Below are 23,463 nucleotides of genomic sequence, written 5' to 3'. Positions count from 1 at the left end.
AAGTGGCTTGCTATGAGGCTGGTGTAGCTGATATAAGTTACTTGGACTTCAGTAAATATTGAACAAGATCCCACATAGAAGGCAGATCCAAAATGCCCTGTGGGATGGAGGGCAACTTGGTAAATAAGATCTGATTTTGTTTGGTGGTCAAGGAACAGATTTGTGAGCGAAAGCCAGTGCCCAGTAGCGTACTACTGGGATCTGCGCTGGAGACTCACTGCCTGCACATCTAACTATCTAGATGTAGGAGACATGATTTGTAAGCCTGCTAACGTAGCTGATAACGAGGAGGGTAGTGCTCAGCTACAGAACAGTATTGGTAAGCTGGGCAGAGAAGTGGCAGACGGAATTTATTCGAGAACTGGGAGGCAATGTATTTCTGGAGGACAAATAATGTTAGAGTATACACAACAAAGGGTGGGATCCTAGGCAGCACTCAAGAAAAGTGCAATGATAAACAGAAGCAAAGGTTTAAAAAAGGATAAGATGACATTAAATGTATATTTGCTTTCATTAGCTAGGGCACAGAATATAAAAGGAAGGAAGTTAATGTCACAAGTAAATACATCATTAGTTTGCACATGGTTGAAGTAGTTAGTGTTTAACTGAGTGTACTGTCTTGCATTGACCCTAAATACATTGTGTCACCCCAAGTTGTCTTCTTTTTCATAGGCAGTTCCTTGGGATTGAGGATGGCTCTTTTCTAGTCCGGTTTTGTGGGTTCAGAGATGGCTCGTAGCCCAGTGGGGGAACTACTGACTCTTACATCGATGAGGTAGATAGATCAGAGGTTCCCAACCTGGGGTCCACAGACTTCTCGGTTAATGGTAGGCGTCCGTAGCGTAAAAGAGGTTGGGAACCCCTGGGGTAGATGATAGTCAATGGCGAAGGCAAGTAGGTAGTTTCTGATAGCTGTTACGCTAACGATGTTGGAAATCATCTTTAGTGAGCAGAGTGAAGTTCAGATACCAGTAAATGATGTGGCTGAATGGCTTTGCCCATAAAAGCCAAATCAACCTCTTTGAACATCAACTAAACGTTAGTCTTGATCTGCATCTGTTTAGGATCTTGGTTAAGGAATTCTTAAACCTGATTATTCCGTTCGTGCGGGGTGTTTCTTTTTGTAAGCATTCAGAGGATTTAGCAAATGCTTTCAACTTCACACTTCCTTGCAAAGTCAATAGAGTTTTAGAGACATAGAGTCATAGGAAAGTACAGCACAGAAACAGGCCTTTCAGCCTAACTAGTCCATGCTGAACCATTTAAACTGCCTACTCCCATCGACCTGCACCGGGACCATAGCCCTCTGTACCCCTACCATCCAGGTACCTATCCAAACTTCTCTTAAACATTGAAATTGAGCTCTCATGCATCACTTGTGCTGGCAACTCATTCCACACTCTCACAACCCTCTGAGTGAAGAAGTTTCCCTCATGTTCCTCTTAAATTTTGCACCTTTCACCCTTAACCCATGACCTCTGATTGCATTGCCATCCAACCTCAGTGGAAAAAGCCTGCTTGCATTTGCCCTGTCTATACCCCTTATTTTGTACACCTCCATCAAATCTCCTCTCAATCTTCTACGTTCCAAGGAATAAGGTCTTAACCTATTCAGTCTTTCCTTCTAACTCAGGTCTTCCAGACCCAGCTACATCTTTGTATTAAAATGATTAAAGTGTATTAAAATTCATTTGGTCTTCAGTTACCCTTGAGATTTATACTTTGTTTGCACTGAAGTGACATTTTAATGAACTATATAAAAATCTATAAAAATAGAACTTAAGTTTAAATACTTTTAAATAACCTTCCTATCACCTCCTCCAGCATCCCCTTCTCTTTCTGTTTCTCCTATGGTCCAATCCCCTCTCCTATCAGATCCCTTCCTTTCCAGTCCCGATGAAGGATCTCAGCTCAAAATGTTGACTGTTTACTCTTTTTATGGGTGCTGTCTGGCCTGCTGATTTCCTCCAGCATTTTTTTTTTGTGTGTGTTGCTTTGGATTTCCAGCCTCTGCAGAATCTCTGGTGTTTAATATTTTTAAATAGTCTGCGTTTTCATATTTGGGATTTTATAAGATGGAGATAATGACTCAAATAAAGTCATCCGTGCCAAGTCTCCCCACAGTGAGCACTTGAGTGTGTGTTGGGTGTAGTAGACGAGCCTTTGCTTCACGTTGTTAACTCACTTCAACGGTGCTCAGACCCGAGAAACAACTTCAGAGCTGTTCAACATTGGGTGGATGTGTGACAAATCTTGTTGTGCAGTATCAGCAACAAAAACAGTCAAACCTAACTTATGAGACAACTTTTGCTTCTGTTTTAACTTCGGAGGTGACTCTCAGTAAGTCTCCAAGTGGCTTGTCTGTTTACATCGGAGATGTCTCTCCATTTAAGAACTTGCAAGGGACGTACAAGATGTTTTTCTTTGCTGTTACTATTTATGAAACGAAGTGTTTGCCATTCTGCCATAGTTACAAGAAAATATTCAACAGCTTTATTTTAGTTGTACAAATCTGTTACATTTTTATTGCAAGTGGTTTAGGAAAATGAAATATGCTTCTTGTTCTCAAATCGTATTATGGTTAACTTTGGTTGTTGTGATTCCAAACTTTATTTAGTATCTAATGGTAGGATGTGAAGGCCAAGTCTTTATGGATGTTTAAGGCAGAGATTGATAGATTTGTGTTTATTCAGGGCATGAGGGGATACGGGGAGGAGCGAGGGATTGGGGCTGAGAGAAATGGATCAGCCATGATTAAAAGGCGGAGCAGATTCGATAGGCCATATGACCTAATTCTGTACCTATATCTTATTGTCTTATGGAGAACTACTGAGAAATGTTTACCAGGGGTTTCTAAACTGGGGTCCATGGACCTCTTGCTTAGGGGATCCTTGGCCTACACCAATTATCACCTCATGCTTTTTGATTGCATTGGTTGTTTATGAACACGGGCTCCTTCCCACTGACTGACTTGACTGACGATCTTAGGGAGCACTTAGAGACAAACACATACGAGTCTCTCTGGACAAGGCCAACAAGTTTCCTTCTTTGAAGAACTTCTCAAAGTTCGAAGTGAATTTATTATCAAAGCATGTACAGGTGTCCCCTGTTTAACAAATGTTCACTTTACACCACCTCACTTTTACAGAAGACCTACATTAGTAAACTGCTTTTGCATCACAAAGAGGATTTTCGCTTCTACGGAAATTTTTTCCCAGATAAATTAATGGTTCTTCACTTTATGCCATTTCGGCTTAAGACAGGTTTCATAGGAAACGTTGAGAGGAGTGAGTGTGGTTTTATCTCTGGTTCAGGACCTGATGGTTGTAGGGTGACAGCTGTCCCTGAACCTGATGATGTATGACCTAAAGATCCCTTACCTTCTGCCTGATCAGTGAGAAGAGAGCATGGTCTGGATGATGGGGGTTCTTGATGATGTGACATAATCAGACGGAACGTCAGATTTAGTTTCAAAGCTTTTTAGGGTACCTTCACTGTATAAGTGAGTAGTTCTCAATGAGATTTAGATAATTCCCTTCACAGACATTTACCCATACTAATATTGTAATCCAATTAAAAAGGAAGTCAAATAAGTTGGCTAGGAATCAGAGAAAAACACAATTTTACCCTACAAGACGTAAAACAAATAAACCAGTCGACTGGAAGGCAAACTTGTTTCCATTGTGCATTCTCTATGGTGTGTATACCACTTGTGGAATTTAGGACAATAAAACTAAATTTGACTTTTATTAAGTTTGGCTAAGGACATGATAGAAACAAGGAATAGACGTGAACTTCTGACTCATGTCCTCTAAGAAAGGGTTCACGGACCCCTCAGTTAATGCTGGTGGTCTGTGGCATTAAAAAAAGGTTAGGAAGAAAAGCACGGAACTTAGTACAGAAAGTGCTGCAGTTTCAATGTCATAATGGAAATGAAAACCATCGTTTCAACAATGAATGGTTAATCCTAAAAAAACTTGCATTGGGCAGGCGAAAAATCTACTCCTGTGGACTGGCTTAAATATACACTCAGTGGCCACTTTATTGGATACCTCCTGAACCTAATAAAGGGGCCAGTAAGTGTACGTTCATGATCTTCTGCTGCTGCAGCTGATCCACTTCAAGGTTTGACATGTTATGCATTCAGAGATGCTCTTCTGCACGTCACAGTTATACAGCATGGTTATTTGAACTACTGTCGACTTGAAATTCCTTGAAAGTGGTGTCACAGGTAGATATGGTTGTAAAGAAAGCTTTTGGTACATTGGCCTTTGTAAATCAATGTATTGAGTACAAGAGATGGGATGTTACGTTGCAGTTGTACAAGACATTGGTGAGGTCTAATTTGGAGTATTGTGTGCAGTTTTGGTCACCTACCTACAGGAAAGATTTACTAATGTTGAAAGTGTCCAGAGAAAATTTACAAGGATTGCTGGCACTTGAAGACCTGAGTTATATGGGAAGTTTGAATAGGTTAGGACTTTATTCCCTGGAACATAGAAGATAGAGGGGAGATTTGACAGAGTTATACAAAATTACGAGGAGTATAGACAGGGTAAATGCAAAGCAGGCTTTTTCCACTGAGGTTGGGTGATACTAGAACTGGAGGCCATGGGTTAAGGGTGAAAGGTTAAGGGCAGCATAGGGGGAACTTCTTCACTCAGAGGGCAGTGAGAGTATGGAATGAGCTGCCAGCCCAGTGGTGAATGCAGGGTCAACTTCAACATTTAAGAGAAATTTGGATAGCTATGCGGTTGGGAGGGGTATGGAGGGTAGTGGTCCAGGTACAGTTCAGTGGGCCTATGCAGTTTAAATGGTTTGGCATGGACTAGAAGTGCCGAAGGGCAAGTTTCTGTGCTGTAGTGTTCTAAGACTCTAAAAGACTTGACTTCAGGAGTATTACATGAGATAGTGCAGAAGTTTTATGGTTTATCAGGAAAAATAATAATAAAGGCAGCTGTTCTGTCTGGCTTGAGCTGTTCAGCAAGCCTGTGAGTCATTTACTGCTGCCCACATTGAAGGGATGGAAATGTTCTTCCAACAACATACCCAAGGTGAGAAATTATATTCAGGATACACAGGCATTGAACTCTTCATAAAAAGTTTAAAGTAAGTTTTATTATTAAAGTACATATATGTCACCATATACAACCTTGAGATTCATTTTCATGTGGACATACTCAACAAATCTATAGATTAGTAACTATAACAGTACCAATGAAAGACTTCCCAACTAGGGCATTCAACCAGAGTGCAGAAGACAATAAACTGTAGAAATGCAAATATAAATAATTAGCAATAAGTATTGAGAACTTGAGATGAAAAGTCCCTGAACTTGCGTCCATAGATTGTGGGAACATTTCAATAATGGGGCAAGTGAAGTTGAGTGAAGTTCTCCCCTTTGGTTCAAGAGCCTGATGGTTGAGACTATGACCTGGGTGGTGGGGATCTGCAGAGAGAGAGTGAATGAAACCTATTTTTATAAGAGCAATGGGTTCTGAGGCCCAGCTCACTTACTGATCTGGTAGACCCTGTAGGCAAAAGTGTTGCCTTCACAGAAGTGGTACAGGATTGAAGGATTACTTCAGTAGGTAATATTTGAGTTACAATCTGAATTAATGGAAAAACATTGGTGATATTGTTGTAACATTGAAAGAGTTCTCCAGCCTAAAAGTTTGACAGTTTTTTGCCTAGCCATTGCAGAATAGAGTTGTGTAATGTTTACATGACATAATCCAGGTAGCCACAGAGGGCCTTGTAATTTGTCTGGCTAGCTTGACTGGAATTTCAAACAAGCTGACAGCAAAATAAAGGATTAAGAGTTTTCTCTATTGCTAGATACAAGGAGTCGGTAAGATGCCGATGTGTTATCTTGCAGCGGCTTCTATGCTTCTGTTGTCCTTTATAAATGTATTTTTTTAACATTTGTAAGACCATTCTGGACATTAAGAACTTAAAGTACTGCAGGTCTTACCCCATCAGTGAGTTGCTCGTTGACGGAGAAACTGAAGATGCGGATCGTGCTGCTGCCTGCGCCAGAGGAGTCGATGCAGTTTAATAGCAAGTGAACATTTTAGTCGCTTTTCTTGGCCACTTTTAACGTGGAGTGGTGCCAGTCCTTTCCACCGATTTGTTGGCGGGCGGCTGGGGCAGGCGGCTGGGGAGCTGCATGGCCTTTGTCGTAGTAAGGACTAGGTCTCAAGTTGCAGTGTCAGCTGATTACAGTGGCCCAGGAGAGAGGCATTGGAGTCAGTGCCCTCCATGAAAGATGGTGAGGCGTGGCATCCAAGCTGGTGTTGGTGCTGCCCCTGGTGTTCACTCAGCAGATGACAAGCGGTATTGTGTTCGACTGCAGACGGCTGCAGCGTTCATGGACTCGGTATTAGACTATGTTTTTTGTGTAATTGTATTTTACTTATATCTTGTATGTGTTATACGTGCTCTGTGCTGCGTATGACTGTTGGCACTGTGTTTTGCACCTTGGCTCGGAGTAATGCTGTTTCATTTGGCTGTGTTCAGGAGTATTCATCTATGATTGAATAACAACTAAACTTTGACTTGGTATTCTATAGTGCATTTCAGAAAGGTGCATGACAATGTACCTAAGAGAACTGATGATGTTTGAAAAGCAAATATTGATATAATATAGATCCTTTCAGTTTTCTGCTCTTCTTAGTAATTCTTTGATATTTAGAAACTTTTCATTTCATCATATTTGAATGCATCTTCACTTTACTGAATTTTTTTACATGTGCCTAAGATGCTTGCACAGTACTGTATCTATATATTCCTTATTGTAATTTACAGTATATTTTTATGTATTGCACTGTACTGCTGCCGCAAAACAACAAATTTCACAATGTATGTCAATGTAATGTGGAACGGATTTGCTGAGTGAGACAGAAGACACCAATTATGAATAAGCATATTAAACATTTATTTACAAACAGTAAAAGATTTGACCCAACATCTGAGTTCTCCAAGTTACATAAACCACAAAACTAAGTATTCAACAAATCGATACTTAGCTAAGAGTGCGTACCTGGTCACTTCCATGGTGGTTCTGTAAAGTGTGCCCTGGGGACGTTGGAAGGAGTCCGAGCCTCCTGCATTATACCTCTGAGGTGCTTGAAACTGGGCGCTGGTGCTGTGGCACACAAAACAACTAATGGGAAAGGGCTGCCACAGCTTTTAAACATGCCACATGCTACATGGCGGAAGTGGCTTTCGACCCGCTAGGAAGCCAACCCCCAAGTGACAGTCAGGAATACTAAACCAGATTCTGATTCTTAAATGTATGTAACACAACATCCAATTTTGCACTCGGCATTTTCTTATAATTAGCAATGTGCCAGTGCATCTGTCTTAGTATCAGCTTAAGTATAACTGTTGGTGAGAACACCTAGAGAAATCATCCTTACCATGGTATTCGAATTATGCATGCAGGATCTTATATTATCTATGAAAGGTACATGGGTCTTAGTTTAAGCTTTAATCCTAAAGAAAACATGTCAGGAAATGCAGCATCCACTAATACTACACTGAAAGCACAAACGATTCATCTCAAGCTGGGCAGTGTGCTGGAACTGGTCACGGACGCAGAAGCCAAATGTGAATATCAAAGGCATAACTGAGAGTTTCTGTCTAAAGCAAGATTCTAAACCTGAATTAATTCTTTTGGAGGTGGCACAGCTGCCGAGTAAATTGAGATGGCTTTTTTTTTCTTTTTGGAAACCAGATCAGCGTTTAATTTATAATAGGTTAAATTATATTTCTTGACATGGACCAGAGCTGCCATTTTACCGAGCCATGAAAGTGTTGATTGGACTAAGTTTTTCCACATGAATAATATGTCTAGCGTACAAGACAAAGGGTTGTTAGAGACATCACAAAATACCTGGGATATATATCCGTGTTGGTACTTGGAGCCCAAATAAATGTTGGCATCATTATAGTTGGTCTGAGACATCACAAAATACCTTGGATAAATATCTATGCTGGTACTTAGTGTTCAAACCAAAGTTAGCATCATTACAATTTTACAGTGGTTGGCCTATTTTCTGTGCACAAGGCAGCAGAAGGTCTGGCATTCCCAGACGGGTCCTTAGCTGACTGCTTCCTACTGAAATTACATCTTGCATCACAGGAGACAATCCAGACAAAAACCATCTCAAAATCAAAGCATGAAGACTGGGAGAGACATATTCTATAGAATAATATATATGAGAAATAGCTGCTTCTTGGAAGTGTTTACTTGGCCCTTAATAGGGATTGAGATGAAATGTGATTGAGAACAGAATTAAAGGTTGCCAGGGCAACCATGGGTAGATAATAAAATGCCTTATGGTTATATTGAATTTGACACATGGGGAAGAAATCTGTGGAATGCAAGTGGTCACTTTTAAATAACATGGTCTTCAATGCTGGATTACTACCCAAGGAGACATTTCATAGAATGTTTCGATCTTGGATATTTTCCCTGTCAACAATTGAATTCACTTCACTCCTGGGATTCAATTGGGCCAACCCTGACAGCAATTTGTGTTCCATTGAAAGGAATGGGAAAAATGGATTTCTCCCACTAAATTGAAGTTCCTGAGCTATCAATAAAGTTGTAATGTTTGATGAAGATTGGAGACAAGATATGCGCTGCTTATTGCTAAACTATGTTCATGTGTTTCTGAAGTAAGCAGCTCCTTGATATGTTTGCTGCCCTTCAAGACAGCAGCAGAAATAAAAATTCAGTGTCTGTTTAATGAATACTCCAGAGGTTCTTGTTTCTAACGTTTCTGATCTATCTGGTAATATTGCTTTAGTATGAATCCTGACAAATTATATTTGGGATGTTCACCTCCCATCGGAATAAAATGCAAAGTGGGTCAAATTGATAGGCAAGTTAATTAAATCCACAAAATTCATAAACACGAGATTCTGCAGAGGCTGGAATTCCAAAGTAACACACACAAACTGCAGGAGGAACTCAGCAGGACAGGCACCATCTATGAAGGGAAATTAATGTTTTGGATTGAGGCAATTTATCGGGACTCCCAATGGCATTTTAGAGACACAGATGATTCCGCAGATGCTGGAAATCTTGAGCAACGTACACACAAAATACTGGAGGAACTCAGAAGGTCAGGCAGCATCTATGGAGGGGAATGAACAGTCAATATTTCAGGCTGAGGCCCTTCAAAATTCCTCAAAATTCAAACCTGCTTGTGTTAATCCATCTTTGACATGATAAATAAAGTTTAGAGAGAAACAACAAATGTCTGTGCAGATCTTCCATTAATTCCTCTGTAGGTAACTCTTTTAAAAGTTTCATGCAATGTTTTTATGGTTAAAATTAACATCTTTGTGGACAAAGTGTGGGAAATGGTGTAAAAGTTACAGTTGGGTTATCGCTGAGGTTCTTTGACTCCGGTTGTGAACAAAGCAGAAGAGTCTCAGTTCAATGCCGAAAGCGAACAAATCTCACAAACCATTAACTGCCCAAGTGTGATATCGAGACATACATCCACCGTACATATATCTTGATGTATCTAGATACGGAATTTGCCTTTCAGAAATCAATTCTCATGTTATCTTTTTACCTCAATTGAAGATAGTTTCACAAATGGAGAGTGAAACGCAGTATTCCTGGATCGCTATTAACATAAAATTATCCCTAATCCATTTCACAGAGAAAACAAATCAATACAGAACAATGAAAAGATTAAAAAGACTAAACAAAAATTTGGATCATACAAGGGGTGATTGATAAGGTAGAAGGAGTCAATTTTAGAAAACCTAGCACATTTATTTTTCCTACATTTGCACACTTAGTCCAGCGGTCGTGGAGCATACGGATCCTTCTTTGCAGAAGTCGATGTCGTGGTCCACAGTAGGGGTGATTGATAAGTTTGTGGCCTAAGATAGAAGGAGATGTTATTAACTTCAAACTTTCTACATTTTCACTCAAAGAATTGAACTGTATGTGCATGTAACGAGAGCTGTATAACTCATCTCCTTCTACACTAGGCCACAAACTTATCAATCACCCCTGCTGTGGACCACTTCTACGAAGAAGGGATCTGTATGCTCCATGACCGCTGGACTAAGTGTGTACGTGTAGGAGGGGACTATGTTGAAAAGTAAATGAGCTGGGTTTTCTATTGACTCCTTCTATCTTAAGCCACGAACTTATCTATCACCCCTCGTATAACTGAGTTTAAGAATGTTCTTAAATGATGAAGTTGTCATCGGTATCTGGAATATTATTCTGCTCTAGATCATTTGGAAAATCTTAGCATGTTTCTTTTCATATAAAGGCTCATTCATTCATTATGTGCCGTATCGTATGACATGGGTGATCATGGTATTGACCATGACTGTTCTTCAGAAGTAGTTTACTAAAGAAGTGGTTTGCCATTGCCTTCTTCTGTGTGGTGTCTTTACAAGATGGGTGACCTCAGCCATTACCAATACTCTTCAGAGATTGCCTGCCTGGCGTCAGTGGTTACATAACCAGAACTTGTGATATGTACCAGCTGCTCATACGACCATCCACCACCTGCTCCCACGGCTTCACATGACCCTGATTGGGGGGATAAGCAGGTGCTACGCCTTGCCCAAGGGTATCCTGTGAGGTAGATGAGGGAAGGAAAGTCTTACGCTACTTTTGGTAGAGACATAGCTACACCACCAAAAAATACATGTAAATAGAAACATGAAATATTGGACTTGCTTTTAAAAGTGAGTGATGGGGAAATTTTGTATTCAATAATGTTGGAAAAATTCTGTTAAGGAATGGAATAACCTTGTCGTTGAACTGTCTCATTCTCCCAGCACTGAGATCTCCTAGATGAGGAAACCCACTTCAAGCTCCAAAATTATATCAATATTGAACCAACAGATAAATAATGCATTCCACTTGGACCATAACTGAGAGGCGTCCATCCCATTTGGCAGTACGGTTTCTTCACTCATGGGACATTTTGGAGTAAGGATACGAGTTCTCAGCAATCACGTTTCATTTCAAATAGCTTTCAAGTTTTTCCAGCAATTCCAAAAGTGCAGAAAACCCAGGTTTACAGTTCATTGTATGTTTAAATGATGAGATTCTATGATTTTTCAGGTTACTTAAATAAGCCTCAGTACTATGAAATCTCAGCATCTACTGAACAATTACTGGCTTCCCTAAATTACTTTCAAATCCCTGCACTATTTTAAACTATAATTTCAATTAGTACTGGAGCGAGATCGTGATGCTGAGGCACATCCTAGGATGTGCTGGGACACAGCATCAGTGATGTATCCTGGGGTCATCGGGTGTTTCAACATCAGACACGCTCGTCCAGGCAACCCAGCCAGGGTTGATCAGGCCTTGGCTTGCGTCTCCCAGTAGCGCTGGTTCACGGGTCACACCTCTTGATTCACAGCCACCTGGAGGCTCGCTCAGCAGCCTCTGTGACGGTCCTGATGGCTCTTTGCAGCCCCCAGAAATGCCGAGGAGAGAGCAGGTTCTGCAGAGTGAGCAGCCAGCGAAACCTCCACACCCCACCTCTACAGGCTCGCATCGTGCCCTCCACCCCTCTCTCTGACACTGCTCTACCAGCTCCTGGTATTATGCTCAAACACCTCCTCAATCCAGTCTTCCCAGGGAACTGTCAGTTCTACCATGACCACCTGCTCCGAGGTTTCTGACAGAACGACCGTGTCAGGCCTCAGGGATAATGATGATGCAATGAAGTCAGGGAATTTTAATTGCCTGTTAAGTTCGATTTTCAGTTGCCAGTCACACGCCGTGGTGAGCAAGCCTGCTGGCGATCTGGGCTGAGGATGTGATCGGTCTCCAGCTGTGGCATTTCTGGACTGGTGGAGGCAGATTTCATGAAAAGCTAAATAAATAAAAACTCAGGAAAAAAGGCACTCGAACGTCCATAAACCTGTTCATCATTTATGAGTTAAGGTTGTGTACGGCTGAGTCAGCTGGTGCCATATGTATTCAGGACACAATTAAAGTGGAATTATTCTGAACCAAATTTCACCACGGTATTTTAAATGAAAATGCAAGCAGCATTCAGATCTGAGAACCTTTCCTTCTCTGACATAGCTCTCCAGATTTTTAGGAAGGTCGGACATATTGGCAACAAATCTCATTTATGTTTCTTCCTTTGTACAAAGCCAAAGCCTCAAACATGTCTCGGACGGCCAAAGATGGCTCATAAATAACGAACGTCCATAGCAACCTCTAATGTTTTCCAATTGTTAATCACCTACACTTTTGACTCAATTTTCTACTAGTTGGTAATACAGAGTTTGTCATACATAAATCTTTAAACATTTTACAGCAAGAATAAAACAAAGTAATAAAATTTACTTTCCCTTCTTTCCTGCGCTACGGGCACTCTCAGAGACTACTGGTGAACTGACAATTGTTCATCCCAGTTTGGCAAAAGAATAAACCAGGGAAGGTAGTGCACCCGTGGCTGACAAGGGAAATTAGGGATAGTATCAAGTCCAAAGAAGAAACATATAAATTAGCAAAAAAAAAGCGGCACACCTGAGGACTGGGAGAAACTGTCAGAGACCAGTAGAGGAGGACAAAGGGCTTAATTAGGAAAGGGAAAAAAGGTTCTGAGTGAAAGCTGGCAGGGAACAAAAAAACCGACTGTAAAAGCTTTTATAGATATGTGAAAAGAAAAAGATTGGTCAAGACAAATGTAGGTCCTTTACAGTCAGAAACAGGAGAATTGATCATAGGGAACAAAGACATGGCAGACCAATTGAATAACTACTTTGGTTCTGTCTTCACTAAGGAGGACATAAATAATCTTCCGGAAATAGTAAGGGACCGAGGGTCTAGTGAGATGGAGGAACTGAGGGAAATACATGTTCGTAGGGAAGTGGTGTTCAGTAAATTGAAGGGATTAAAGGCAGATAAATCCCCAGGGCCAGATGGTCTGCAGCCCAGAGTGCTTAAGGAAGTAGCCCAAGAAATAGTGGATGCATTAGTGATAATTTTTCAAAACTCCTTAGATTCTGGATTAGTTCCTGAGGATTGGAGGGTGGCTAATGTAACCCAACTTTTTAAAAAAGGAGGGAGAGAGAAACCGGGAAATTATAGACTGGTTAGTCTGACATCGGTGGTGGGAAAATGCTAGAGTCGGTTATCAAAGATGTGATAACAGCACATTTGGAAAGAGGTGAAATCATCGGACAAAGTCAGCATGGATTTGTGAAAGGAAAATCATGTCTGACGAATCTTACAGAATTTTTTGAAGATGTAACTAGTAGAGTGGATAGGGGAGAACCAGTGGATGTGGTATATTTAGATTTTCAAAAGGCTTTTGACAAGGTCCCACACAGGAGATTAGTGTGGAAAATTAAAGCACATGGTATTGATGTGGATAGAGAATTGGTTGGCAGACAGGAAGCAAAGAGTGGGAGTAAATGGGACCTTTTCAGAATGGCAGGCAGTGACTAGTGGGGTACCGCAAAGCTCAGTGCTGGGACCCCAGTTGTTTACAATATAGATTAATGATTTAGACGAGGGAATTAAATGCAGCATTTCCACGTTTGCGGATGACACAAAGCTGGGCAGTGGTGCCAGCTGTGAGGAGGATGCTAAGAGGATGCAGGGTGACTTGGATAGGTTAGGTGAGTGGACAAATTCATGGTAGATGCAATTTAATGTGGATAAATGTGAGGTTATCCACTTTGGTTGCAAGAACAGGAGAACAGATTATTATCTGAATGGTGGCCTATTAGGAAAAGGGGAAATGCAACGAGACCTGGGTGTCATTGTACACCAGTCATTGAAGGTGGGCATGCAGGTACAGCAGGCGGTGAAAAAGGTAAATGGTATGTTGGCATTCATAGCAAAAGGATTTAAGTACAGGAGCAGGGAGGTCCTACTGCAGTTGTACAAGGCCTTGGTGAGAATATTATGTGCAGTTTTGGTCCCCTAATCTGAGGAAAGACATTCTTGCCATAGAGGGAGTACAGAGAAGGTTCACCAGATTGATTCCTGGGATGACAGGACTTTCATATGAAGAAAGACTGGATCAACAAGGCTTATACTCTCTGGAATTTAGAAGATTGAGGGGGGATCTTATTGAAACGTATAAAATTCTAAAGGTATTAGACAGGCTAGATGCAGGAAGATTGTTTCCAATGTTGGGGAAGTCCAGAACGAGGGGTCACAGTTTAAGGATAAAGGGGAAGCTTTTTAGGACCGAGATGTGGAAAAAGTTCTTCACACAGAGAGTGGTGAATCTGTGAAATTCTGTGCCACAGGAAACAGTTGAGGCTGCTTCATTGGCTATATTTAAGAGGAAGTTAGACATGGCCCTTGTGGCTAAAGGGATTGGGGGTATGGAGAGAAAGCAGGTACAGGGTTCTGAGTTGGATGATCAGCCATGATCATACTGAACGGCGGTGCAGGCTCGAAGGGCCAAATGTCCTACTCCTGCACCTATTTCCTATGTTTCTATGGCGCGCTCTCTGAGAATTAAGATCACATTATGGTTGCGTGGCGGTTAGCACGATGCTATTACCCTGGGCGTTAGAGTTTGGAGTTCAGAGTTCAAACCCTGAAAGGTGTCTCTGTACGCCTTCCCTGTGGAATGTATAGATCCTCTCCGGGTGCTCCGGTTTCCTCCCACAGTCCAAACGCATACCAGGTAGTTGTACATTGTACATTGCCCTGTGATTAGGTTGGGGTTAAATCAGGGTTGTGAGGTGCGGCTGGAGGGTTGGTAGGGCCTATTCCACACTGTAACTCTAGGTCAAATAAAATAAATAATTCTCTGAACCATAACTATGCTTCCTATTTCACTTGCTGTGTTCTCATGGAGTTGGAGTTTTCTGGCATCTAGCTTGAATAGTTCCAAGTGATAATAATTCCAAGCAGTACAGAACCTATGTAACTAAATATTTTATCCTGGATATAGAATTAAAAACTTTATAACCAATTTCTATCAAAAAAAATCCTATTCCCGTATGTAGAAATTAAATTTGTATCAAAAAATGTATTACGGTAGGCACAAAATCAGATTCGGGAAGTAGTTCTCACATTGAATTGTGTGGAGTAAACTACTATCTAGTAGTTTCAAAAGATGTCTGTAAATTTATTCATGTAGCTTCAAGATAGATGTTGTTTACAGATGTCTTTAGCTATAATCAGTACTAGTCAGTTTCCAGCACCATACCATCAATTCCTTAAATAACTTTGCTGCAAAAATTGATCACCAGAAACTATGAACTCATTTGGATCGTAGTTGATGCGGCAGAAAGTTTTCCTGCGAATTCCAATTATAACCAACGTGTCGAGCCACAGGAGAGAAAGGTGAATGGCTTCCTCAGTGCCAGTGGAACTTCTTCTGGCATTTAGGAGGTCACCCATTCATTTGCCAATGTTCACCCACATTTTCAGGTAAAGCCTCTGCACCAATGCAGGCAATAAGCTTAGATACCTAGACGACATTCTTCATCATCATTAAGTGCTGTGTTGTATGCCATAGGCGATTATGGTCTCATGGCCATGATTGTTCTTGGCAAGTTTTTCTACAGAAGCGTTTTGCCATTGCCTTCTTTTGGGCAGTGTCTTTACAAACCCCAACCACGATCAATGTCAGATTGTCTGCTGGTGTCAGTGGTTGCATAACCAGGATTTGTGATAAGCAAACACAAGGAAATCTGCAGATGCCGGAAATTCAAGCAACACACACAAAATGCTGGTGGAACACAGCAGGCCAGGCAGAATCTATAGGAAGAAGTACAGTCGATGTTTCGGGCCGAGACTCTTCGTCAGGACTCATGAAAGGTCTGACGAAGGGTCTCGACCCAAAATGTCGTCTGTACTTCTTCCTATAGATGCTGCCTGGCCTGCTACGTTCCACCAGCATTTTGTGTGCGTTACTTGTGATACACGCCGGCTGCTTATACGACCATCCACCACCTGCTCCCATGGCTACACATGACCCTGATCAGGGGGCTAAGCAGGTGCTGCACCTTGCCCAGGGTGACTTGCAGGCTAGCGGAGAGAAGGAGCACCTTACACCTCCTATAGTAGAGACGTATCTCTGCCCCGCCACCCATCAACAATATTACACACTTTATATTCAAGTTCATCTGCAAACTTGGACATAATGGACATTGTTACACTGCACCGTCCTCCCAGGATAAATGAATGAGCTGCAGGACAGAAGGAGAATGTGGTGGTCCACGTATCTGAGAGCTAAACTGAATGCCTTTCATTGAAAGTTATGAACATTGCAATGTGCAGCTAACACGTCCGTACTGTCCACATTGAGAGATAATATGCTTCCTGCTCTTAATGCAAGTAGCACATCAAGGTCATATAGACTGCACACTTAGAAATACTTAGCCTACTTGTTGGCTAAGTTTCCTTTCAAAGTAGCAGCTCTGTTCGTGTTAATAGATAATGCACCAGTAGGATCTTACAACGGTAAGAAAAGGATTTGCCTTCCCCCTTCCTTGCACCCCTAGCCTTGCATTCCTGAAGACAATCCAAAAATCCAGTTTATTAATGTCTCTGACATTTAGAAACATTTCAAAAAGATTAAATAATTTTAGACATTATTAAAAGTACTTAATCGTTCTAACTACTAGAAATTAGTTCAATGTACACTTCTCCTCAAAGTATGCACTGTATGCCTTGAGACTGGTCTCCTTACAGGCAGCCATGAAACAAAGAACCCAAAATAACCCGTAAAAGAAAACCCAGACAAACACCCAATGTGCAGTTTGAGGGAAAAAACAAATTGTGCAAACATTAAAAGTAAGCAAACAGCATTTAGAACAAAAGTGAGTTACATTAAAACTGAATGATATTAAAATGTTAATAAAGTTATAATCATATAACAACTACAGCACGGAAACAAGCCATCTTGGCCCTTATAGCCCGTGCCAAATGCTTACTCTCACCTAGTCCCACTGGCCCACACTCAGCCCATAACTCTCCATTCCTTTCCTGTCCATATACCTATCCAATTTTACTTTAAATGACAATACCGAACCTGCCTCTACCACTCCTACTGGACAAACGGGTCACCTACATGTACATTTTTTTAATAAAAGTTGGTGATCTAATTCAACGAGTGGCTCACACTGGGGCTAACATAAAGCTGGTTCTGACTTTGGCTTTTAACTCGCCAAGGTTCTCATTCCCAGCATCACCTGCTGAATCTCAAAATAAATAAATAAAAATATAATATTGAGGATGGGAAAGGCACTTTATCAATGTAGGGTTTTCACTCTAATTTGAACATAATTTAATGCAATAAGATTTGTACTTCTGCGATTTGACAGAAATTTCCCTTTATTTCTTCAGTGGCTGAAGAGCTTTGTGCAATTGAGCTCTGCCCCATTGTGGCAGATACTGGAATTGCAATCAATGGATCACTGCAAGCTAGTTTCAGAAAGTTATAGGGGTTACTTTTCATATTTAATTTCAACTGGTATTGCACTTAAACTACTTAATTTAGTTCTTCTTTTACTGATGTTCAACTTTTCAAGCATTGCTTTCCAGTCATTAGGTCAAATTTTTGGGCCCCTGTACAAAGTTCTTTGTTAGCAACAAATTACCTTTGAGCTATATTGTGTAATGCCCTGGTTCATAGTTTTTACTATTATGCTGTATGTATTTCATTTTGTGCTGTTCTGTGCGGGCTGCTTGTTTGCAGCTTATGTTCAGGTTAATGCTGAAGATAAGAGCGAGGAGAAATGTGTGCCATCCAGTTAGGATGGTCTGGTTAAGGGGAAGTTTCTCTGGTGAGGGACTCTAAGGCTGAGCTTGGAGCTTTTGTTCGAGAGGAGATGAAAAGAGAAGACACTGGGGAGGACTGGTCATAGCATACGATCCAGTGGGAGACCCGTTTGTTTGAGATGGGTTGCAAGCGACGTTCGGAAGGTCGTTTGTGCTTCCATGTTGACCGAGGGCCCAGTGCATGAGGGACAGAGAAGTTCAAGATGAGCTCCAATTTGTGCACGTTTGACTGTTTCCATCTCCCTGCTTTTGACCAGTCTTCCTCTCCCTCTCACCCGCTGCTGTTGGAGGAACGTGTAGGGGTCTTGGGATCCACACTGCCAGGACTGGTCCACATTGTGGCAAGTCAATGGACCTACTCTGGGGGACTTTGAGGTTCATATTGCATGTGTTACTGGATTCTAATTACTCTTTTTTTTGGTTATTTTTGAGTGGTTTGACCGGGATAATCGATGCAGACTGGGGCGGTTGGTCCTGCAGGACAATGGTTCTGCCACCTGCATTAGCTAGCGGTTGGGGGCAGAACTGAGCTAAACTGAATACTGCTGGACTCCTAGTTGAATGTTTGATACTCTACCTGTTGTCCGCTTGCTTCTTGGCATTTGCCATTTGTTCTCTTTTTTCGAGCATTGGCTGTTTGGTATGTTCTTGAACGGGTTTCCATGGTGTTTCTTTGTTTCATGGCTGCCCGCGGGAGGACAAATCTCAGACTTGTATTCTGTATACATACCTTGATAATAAATGTACATTGAATCTTTGATTCTTGAATTGTTAGATTTTGTTAGTGTTATAATGTGAGTATTATTAAAAGTAAGTTAATACTAATCGGGAAGCTGTTGGTAACAGGAGGCAGGTTCCGGGGTCAGCGGGGTTTTAACTCCCGGTGTGCATTGTATATAGTTCCACCACCCATGCCGCACGAGGTACCCGAAAGCCTCTGTATTATAAATATCATTTGCCGTCCCAGATAAAGATGTTCTTTTGGCCATAAAATTGTCGAGTGGTCCTTTTGTAAAGTAGAAGTTACCACATATTTTTGGTGACGAGGATAGAAGTTACCACAGTTAGTACATCTTACGATTCCTTTAAAAATTTTAAGGTCAAAGGCAGGTTCATTGAGTTTGTTTGCATGTAAAATTATATCTATACTATTCAGGCAGGAAACTTGTGAAACGTTTTGCAACAGCAAGTTAGTATGTCAATGGGATTAATGAAAGTCCCGTGTTGTCTTCATATCTGTTCTATATATTTATAAACACCTTGTGCTAAAATCAGGAATTAAGCATTAACAAAGGCAGCATTTTGTAGTGGGCAATGAAACCATAAATGAATTTTGAAGTTCTGTTAAAATGAATATAAAAATAACTTTACAAAATAGTGTTATCAGCATATTTCATGGCACTAGGGTCTAAACAAAATCATGTTTAATGGTTTATTCAATGGGGAAAGACATGCTGGGGGAGTGGTTGTTGAAGTATATGGGATTCTAGGATTCACTGGGGCACAGGTTAGAAACATAGTAAAAGTACGTTGAACTTGATTGCTATATGGTTAGAATGGAAAATATAGGGTGGTCCTCTTCATAAGGAAGACAGATAAGAGGAGATTTGATAGAGGTCCACAAGATTTAAAAATTGATCTCATTATTTCAATGCCACAGGAAGATTAAAAATTTGGGCATAGGATCCAAGAGGGAAAGTTTTTTTTTAATTCTAGAGAGTACTTAGAAATGTATTGCCGGTAAGGCCTGTGGAAGCCTTCTGTCAGTCCTGGTCCTCAGGGTCCTGCAGGGAAGCCAGGATTGGACGGCATAGGAAAACCAGGTCAAGATGGATTAACAGGTAAGCCAGGAGCTGCAGGGTATAAAGGTGAGCCTGGACCACCAGGTGCGAGGGGTTTGCCTGGAGTTCCAGGGTATGAAAAACTAGGAATGAATGGAATAAAAGGCCAGCGAGGGCCTCCTGGTGCACCAGGTGCTCCAGGACCCAAGGGTGAACCAGGTGTAAATGGTTTACGTGGTGAACCAGGTTTTAAGGGTGAACAAGGTTATCCAGGGCCAATGGGATCCAAGGGTTTAATGGGAAAGCATGGTCTACCAGGACCTGAAGGTAAAATTGGGCTTACTGGGCCTCCAGGGCCAAAAGGAAGACAAGGGGATCAGGGATATAGTGGTGTACCTGGAAAATCTGGTATACCTGGGGAAAGGGGTTTACCAGGACTTCCAGGAGCACCAGGTAAAATTGGTCCGAAAGGGGCTCCTGGGATACCAGGATTAGCAGGTCCTATAGGACCCAAAGGTGAACCAGGGCAAAATGGACAACCAGGGCCCAGAGGCTCTTCAGGAATTCCAGGTATGCAGGGGACTACAGGACCTAGAGGACCAATGGGTTTACCTGGTCCCAGAGGAGAATCAGGGCCTCCAGGCTTACCAGGAGAAGGAAAATTAGGAGTACCAGGAACTACAGGACCAATGGGCCCAATGGGACACCCTGGCATTCCAGGTAGGATGGGAGCTCAAGGCCTGCCTGGACCTCCAGGCCCACTGGGCCCACCCGGGATCATCGTTAATGGGGAAACAACAGGTATTGCTAGCCTGCAAGTAAATGGTGGTGTGGATGGTGCCTCAATACCAGTAAACGGAAAGCCAAAATATGAAAGAGGAGAAATTTCTGCACACGTAGTTCCAGCTTTCACTGCAATCCTTACCAAGTCATTTCCACCTTCAGGGGTTCCCATTAAGTTTGATAGGATTTTGTATAATGGACAACATGGTTACAATCCAGCAACCGGGCTATTCACGTGTCAAGTTCCCGGTGTCTACTACTTTGCTTATCACGTGCATGTAAAGGGAACCAGTATCTGGGTGGCACTGTACAAGAATAATGTGCCTGCAATGTACACGTATGATGAATATAAGAAAGGATACCTTGATCAAGCATCAGGGAGTGCAGTTCTGGAACTCAGAGAGCATGATCAGGTGTGGATCCAGATGCCGTCAAACCAAGCCAATGGTTTATATTCCACCGATTACATCCACTCCTCATTCTCAGGATTCCTACTTTGCCCGACATAACGATGATCAACTTGAATTAGCGGATTTATATATTGTGTAGTAATTAACTGTATCAAGAGGGACACTGGGAACACACACACACACACGTACTATTTGTTGCTACCATTTTCCAGTATAAAAGAAAAGCCTCTGGATGAAAATCGGCATAGTATAACAACCACAAACATCAGACCTTTTCCCTAGTGACTGCACATTTTCAGCTTACGCCATAAGGGACAAAATGTGGAACTGTTTTTTTTTTAATGGTCAGTTAGAGGGAAAAGTTTTGTCAATGAAAGTTGATATGATGTACGTGACACTTGTATTCCCTGTGGAACTTTTGAGTAATGTTCTGCGTAAGGAAGCATTTCTTGTTCTTTCTTCACATTTATACCATTGACAGAAACAATCTATCAATATTACGCAGTTGTATATTAATTATTATAATCATATCTTTTAAGTGCAATACATGATTAGTGGTGTTCCATTGTGAATTCTGACAACTGTGTACACTGTATACTTACTGAGAATTAAAACTTTGAGGAATGGTATAATCGCCACTGCAACTTGCTTGAATTTTAAATTTCAATTTAATTTGTAGTAATGTTTTGCTGACTAGAAGAAGGCTGAAGGATAAATGATGTAGTGCAAGTAAATGTCTCTTTTGTACTGGTTAGGTTTTATGTATTTTGAATTACCTTAGTACCCTGAGATATTCACGAACATTAATTGAGTTGGATTAAAGGGTAAGAAATGTTGAACTGTACAGGAACTATTTTGTGCTCAAGTCTCAGGATTGGGATTTGAATCAAAATGTTCTGACTCAGAGAGTGCTGTTCATTGGCTAATGCCCAAATCAGAATGTGGTGTACCCCAACATTTCACCAACTGATGAGACCATGCAGGAATTCATCCATTATCTGTCATTCCCTCTAATGAGATACTAAATGATCCCAGCTGATGTGATCTCAGAATAGTTACATGCAATGAATGACCTCTTTCTAGATCATAAACTGTTATGATTTTAACATATTGAAGACGTCTCTGGGACAGATGTAGTGTAGTTACTCGGTAATTTAATTCAGTTTGCTGGCAGCTAGAGTGCTGCACGTACATACGCCACTATTTTTCAAACTAGCAAAGACTGTGAAATGTTTAGTCTTTTAAAGCACATCACACAACAGCCTTGATGAGAACCCATTCCAGAGCCCAGAGGGAAAAGCACTTGGAGCAAAGGGCCATTGGATTGCAATTATAGTGGATCCTTCAATGGTTTTTACATTGCTGAGATTCACTATGTCAAATTATTCCCATTGTGGATAATGCTTCATAAAAGCAATACATTACATATGCTGTTTCAGATTATGTTGTAGGGTCTGTGCTTCTGAGCTGAGGCATGTACACAACAGTAGATGTTATATTTTCAAAAAGAGGATACGTGCAGATTGACTGTTATAAACCTCTAGGCGCTGTTTCTTTTCATTTTTTTAATTAGTTTTTTAATGCATTTTCTACATCGCTACAGATAGAAAAAAACCCAAATCAAAATGAAGAAAATTAATACAGTGCAAAAATAAACATACAATAATAATATAATACAAAAAAGATAATTGAGAAAGCACCCAAATTGAAGACATCTAAAATTATTATCCTCCCCAAGCCCCGCAACAAAAAAAACTCCAGACCAACCACAACACAATATAGAGAATATAAATCAGGACATTCAAACCCCCAAAACTGTAAATACACTTAAAAACAGAAGATAATAATGCCTACTAATAAAAAAAAGAGCTGAAAGCAAGGGACCGAAAAAAAACCTTAGTTAAGAGGAAGGTTATGAAAGTACTCAATAAAAGGTCCCCAGACCTTATGGAACTTTATATCCGAATTAAGAACTGAATAATGAATTTTTTCAAGGTCTAAGCAGGACATAATATCATTAAGCCATTGAGCATACGTGGGCGGGGCAACATCTCTCCATCTAAGGAGGATTAAACGTCTAGCCAGGAGAGAAGCAATCTTTTCTGATCATAAGAGGCCAAATTATTTTTGTTGCTCGAGAAACTTATTGGTAAATTCTCTGCAAGTAAAACTTAGTTAATAAAAAAAATGCAATATAATTTACTTGCACTGGTTCATTTGTAAATGCCTTGTCTCTGAATTTTTTTCCCCCTGCCTCTTCTCTATCTGGTCTGCCTTGTCTCTGAATTTTTTCCCCCTGCCTCTTCTCTATCTGGTCTGCTAACACTTCTATTGACACAAGAAACCAATGTTGAAAGCTGTAATCCAAACCTATAATATACACATCCAATTAGATTTAAAAAGGTAATACAGATATTTTAAATATTCTGATGCGGTAAATAGAAGGAATGCATTCTACTGAAACAATCAATTAATAAAGAAATTCAGAATGGATAGCAAAAATGTTGTGGCTGATAAAAATGATGAAATATACTTAACAAGTAATTTGACTACTTATGAGTCAACAATGATCATTAAAACTGTTTTATGATCTCCCAGTTCTTTCCAGACATTCTGACTGAATTATAATAGTTATCCTGCTCCATAGAATAGTTAAATTCAAACTACTTTTTAACTTTTTAGTTGAATAATTGTATTTACAGAATCAAACTGATAT

General features: G+C 40.8%; 1 protein-coding gene across 1 annotated transcript; it reads left to right on the top strand.

The window, feature by feature from the left end:
- Window positions 1-252: 252 nt before the first annotated feature.
- LOC132383336 (collagen alpha-2(VIII) chain-like) lies at window positions 253-20,926 on the top strand. Its single transcript, XM_059954238.1, has 2 exons — window positions 253-319; window positions 19,519-20,926. The coding sequence occupies exons 1-2, from the start codon at window positions 253-255 to the stop codon at window positions 20,844-20,846; spliced, it is 1,395 nt and encodes a 464-aa protein (XP_059810221.1). The 3' UTR covers window positions 20,847-20,926.
- The last annotated feature ends 2,537 nt before the right edge of the window (window positions 20,927-23,463 follow it).

Source organism: Hypanus sabinus, chromosome 30 (assembly GCF_030144855.1).
Source record: "Hypanus sabinus isolate sHypSab1 chromosome 30, sHypSab1.hap1, whole genome shotgun sequence".
Classification (NCBI taxonomy): Eukaryota; Metazoa; Chordata; class Chondrichthyes; order Myliobatiformes; family Dasyatidae; genus Hypanus; species Hypanus sabinus.
Note: the sequence above shows the minus strand (reverse complement) of the source record. Positions and strands in the feature narration are given on the sequence as shown.

Bases quoted from the DNA above. Each gene is read 5' to 3' on its own strand.
- LOC132383336 (XM_059954238.1), top strand. From the start codon at position 253: ATGATTTGTAAGCCTGCTAACGTAGCTGATAACGAGGAGGGTAGTGCT. The intron at 320-19,518 runs GTAAGCTGGGCA...ATTGCCGGTAAG, and splicing joins TCAGCTACAGAACAGTATTG to GCCTGTGGAAGCCTTCTGTC.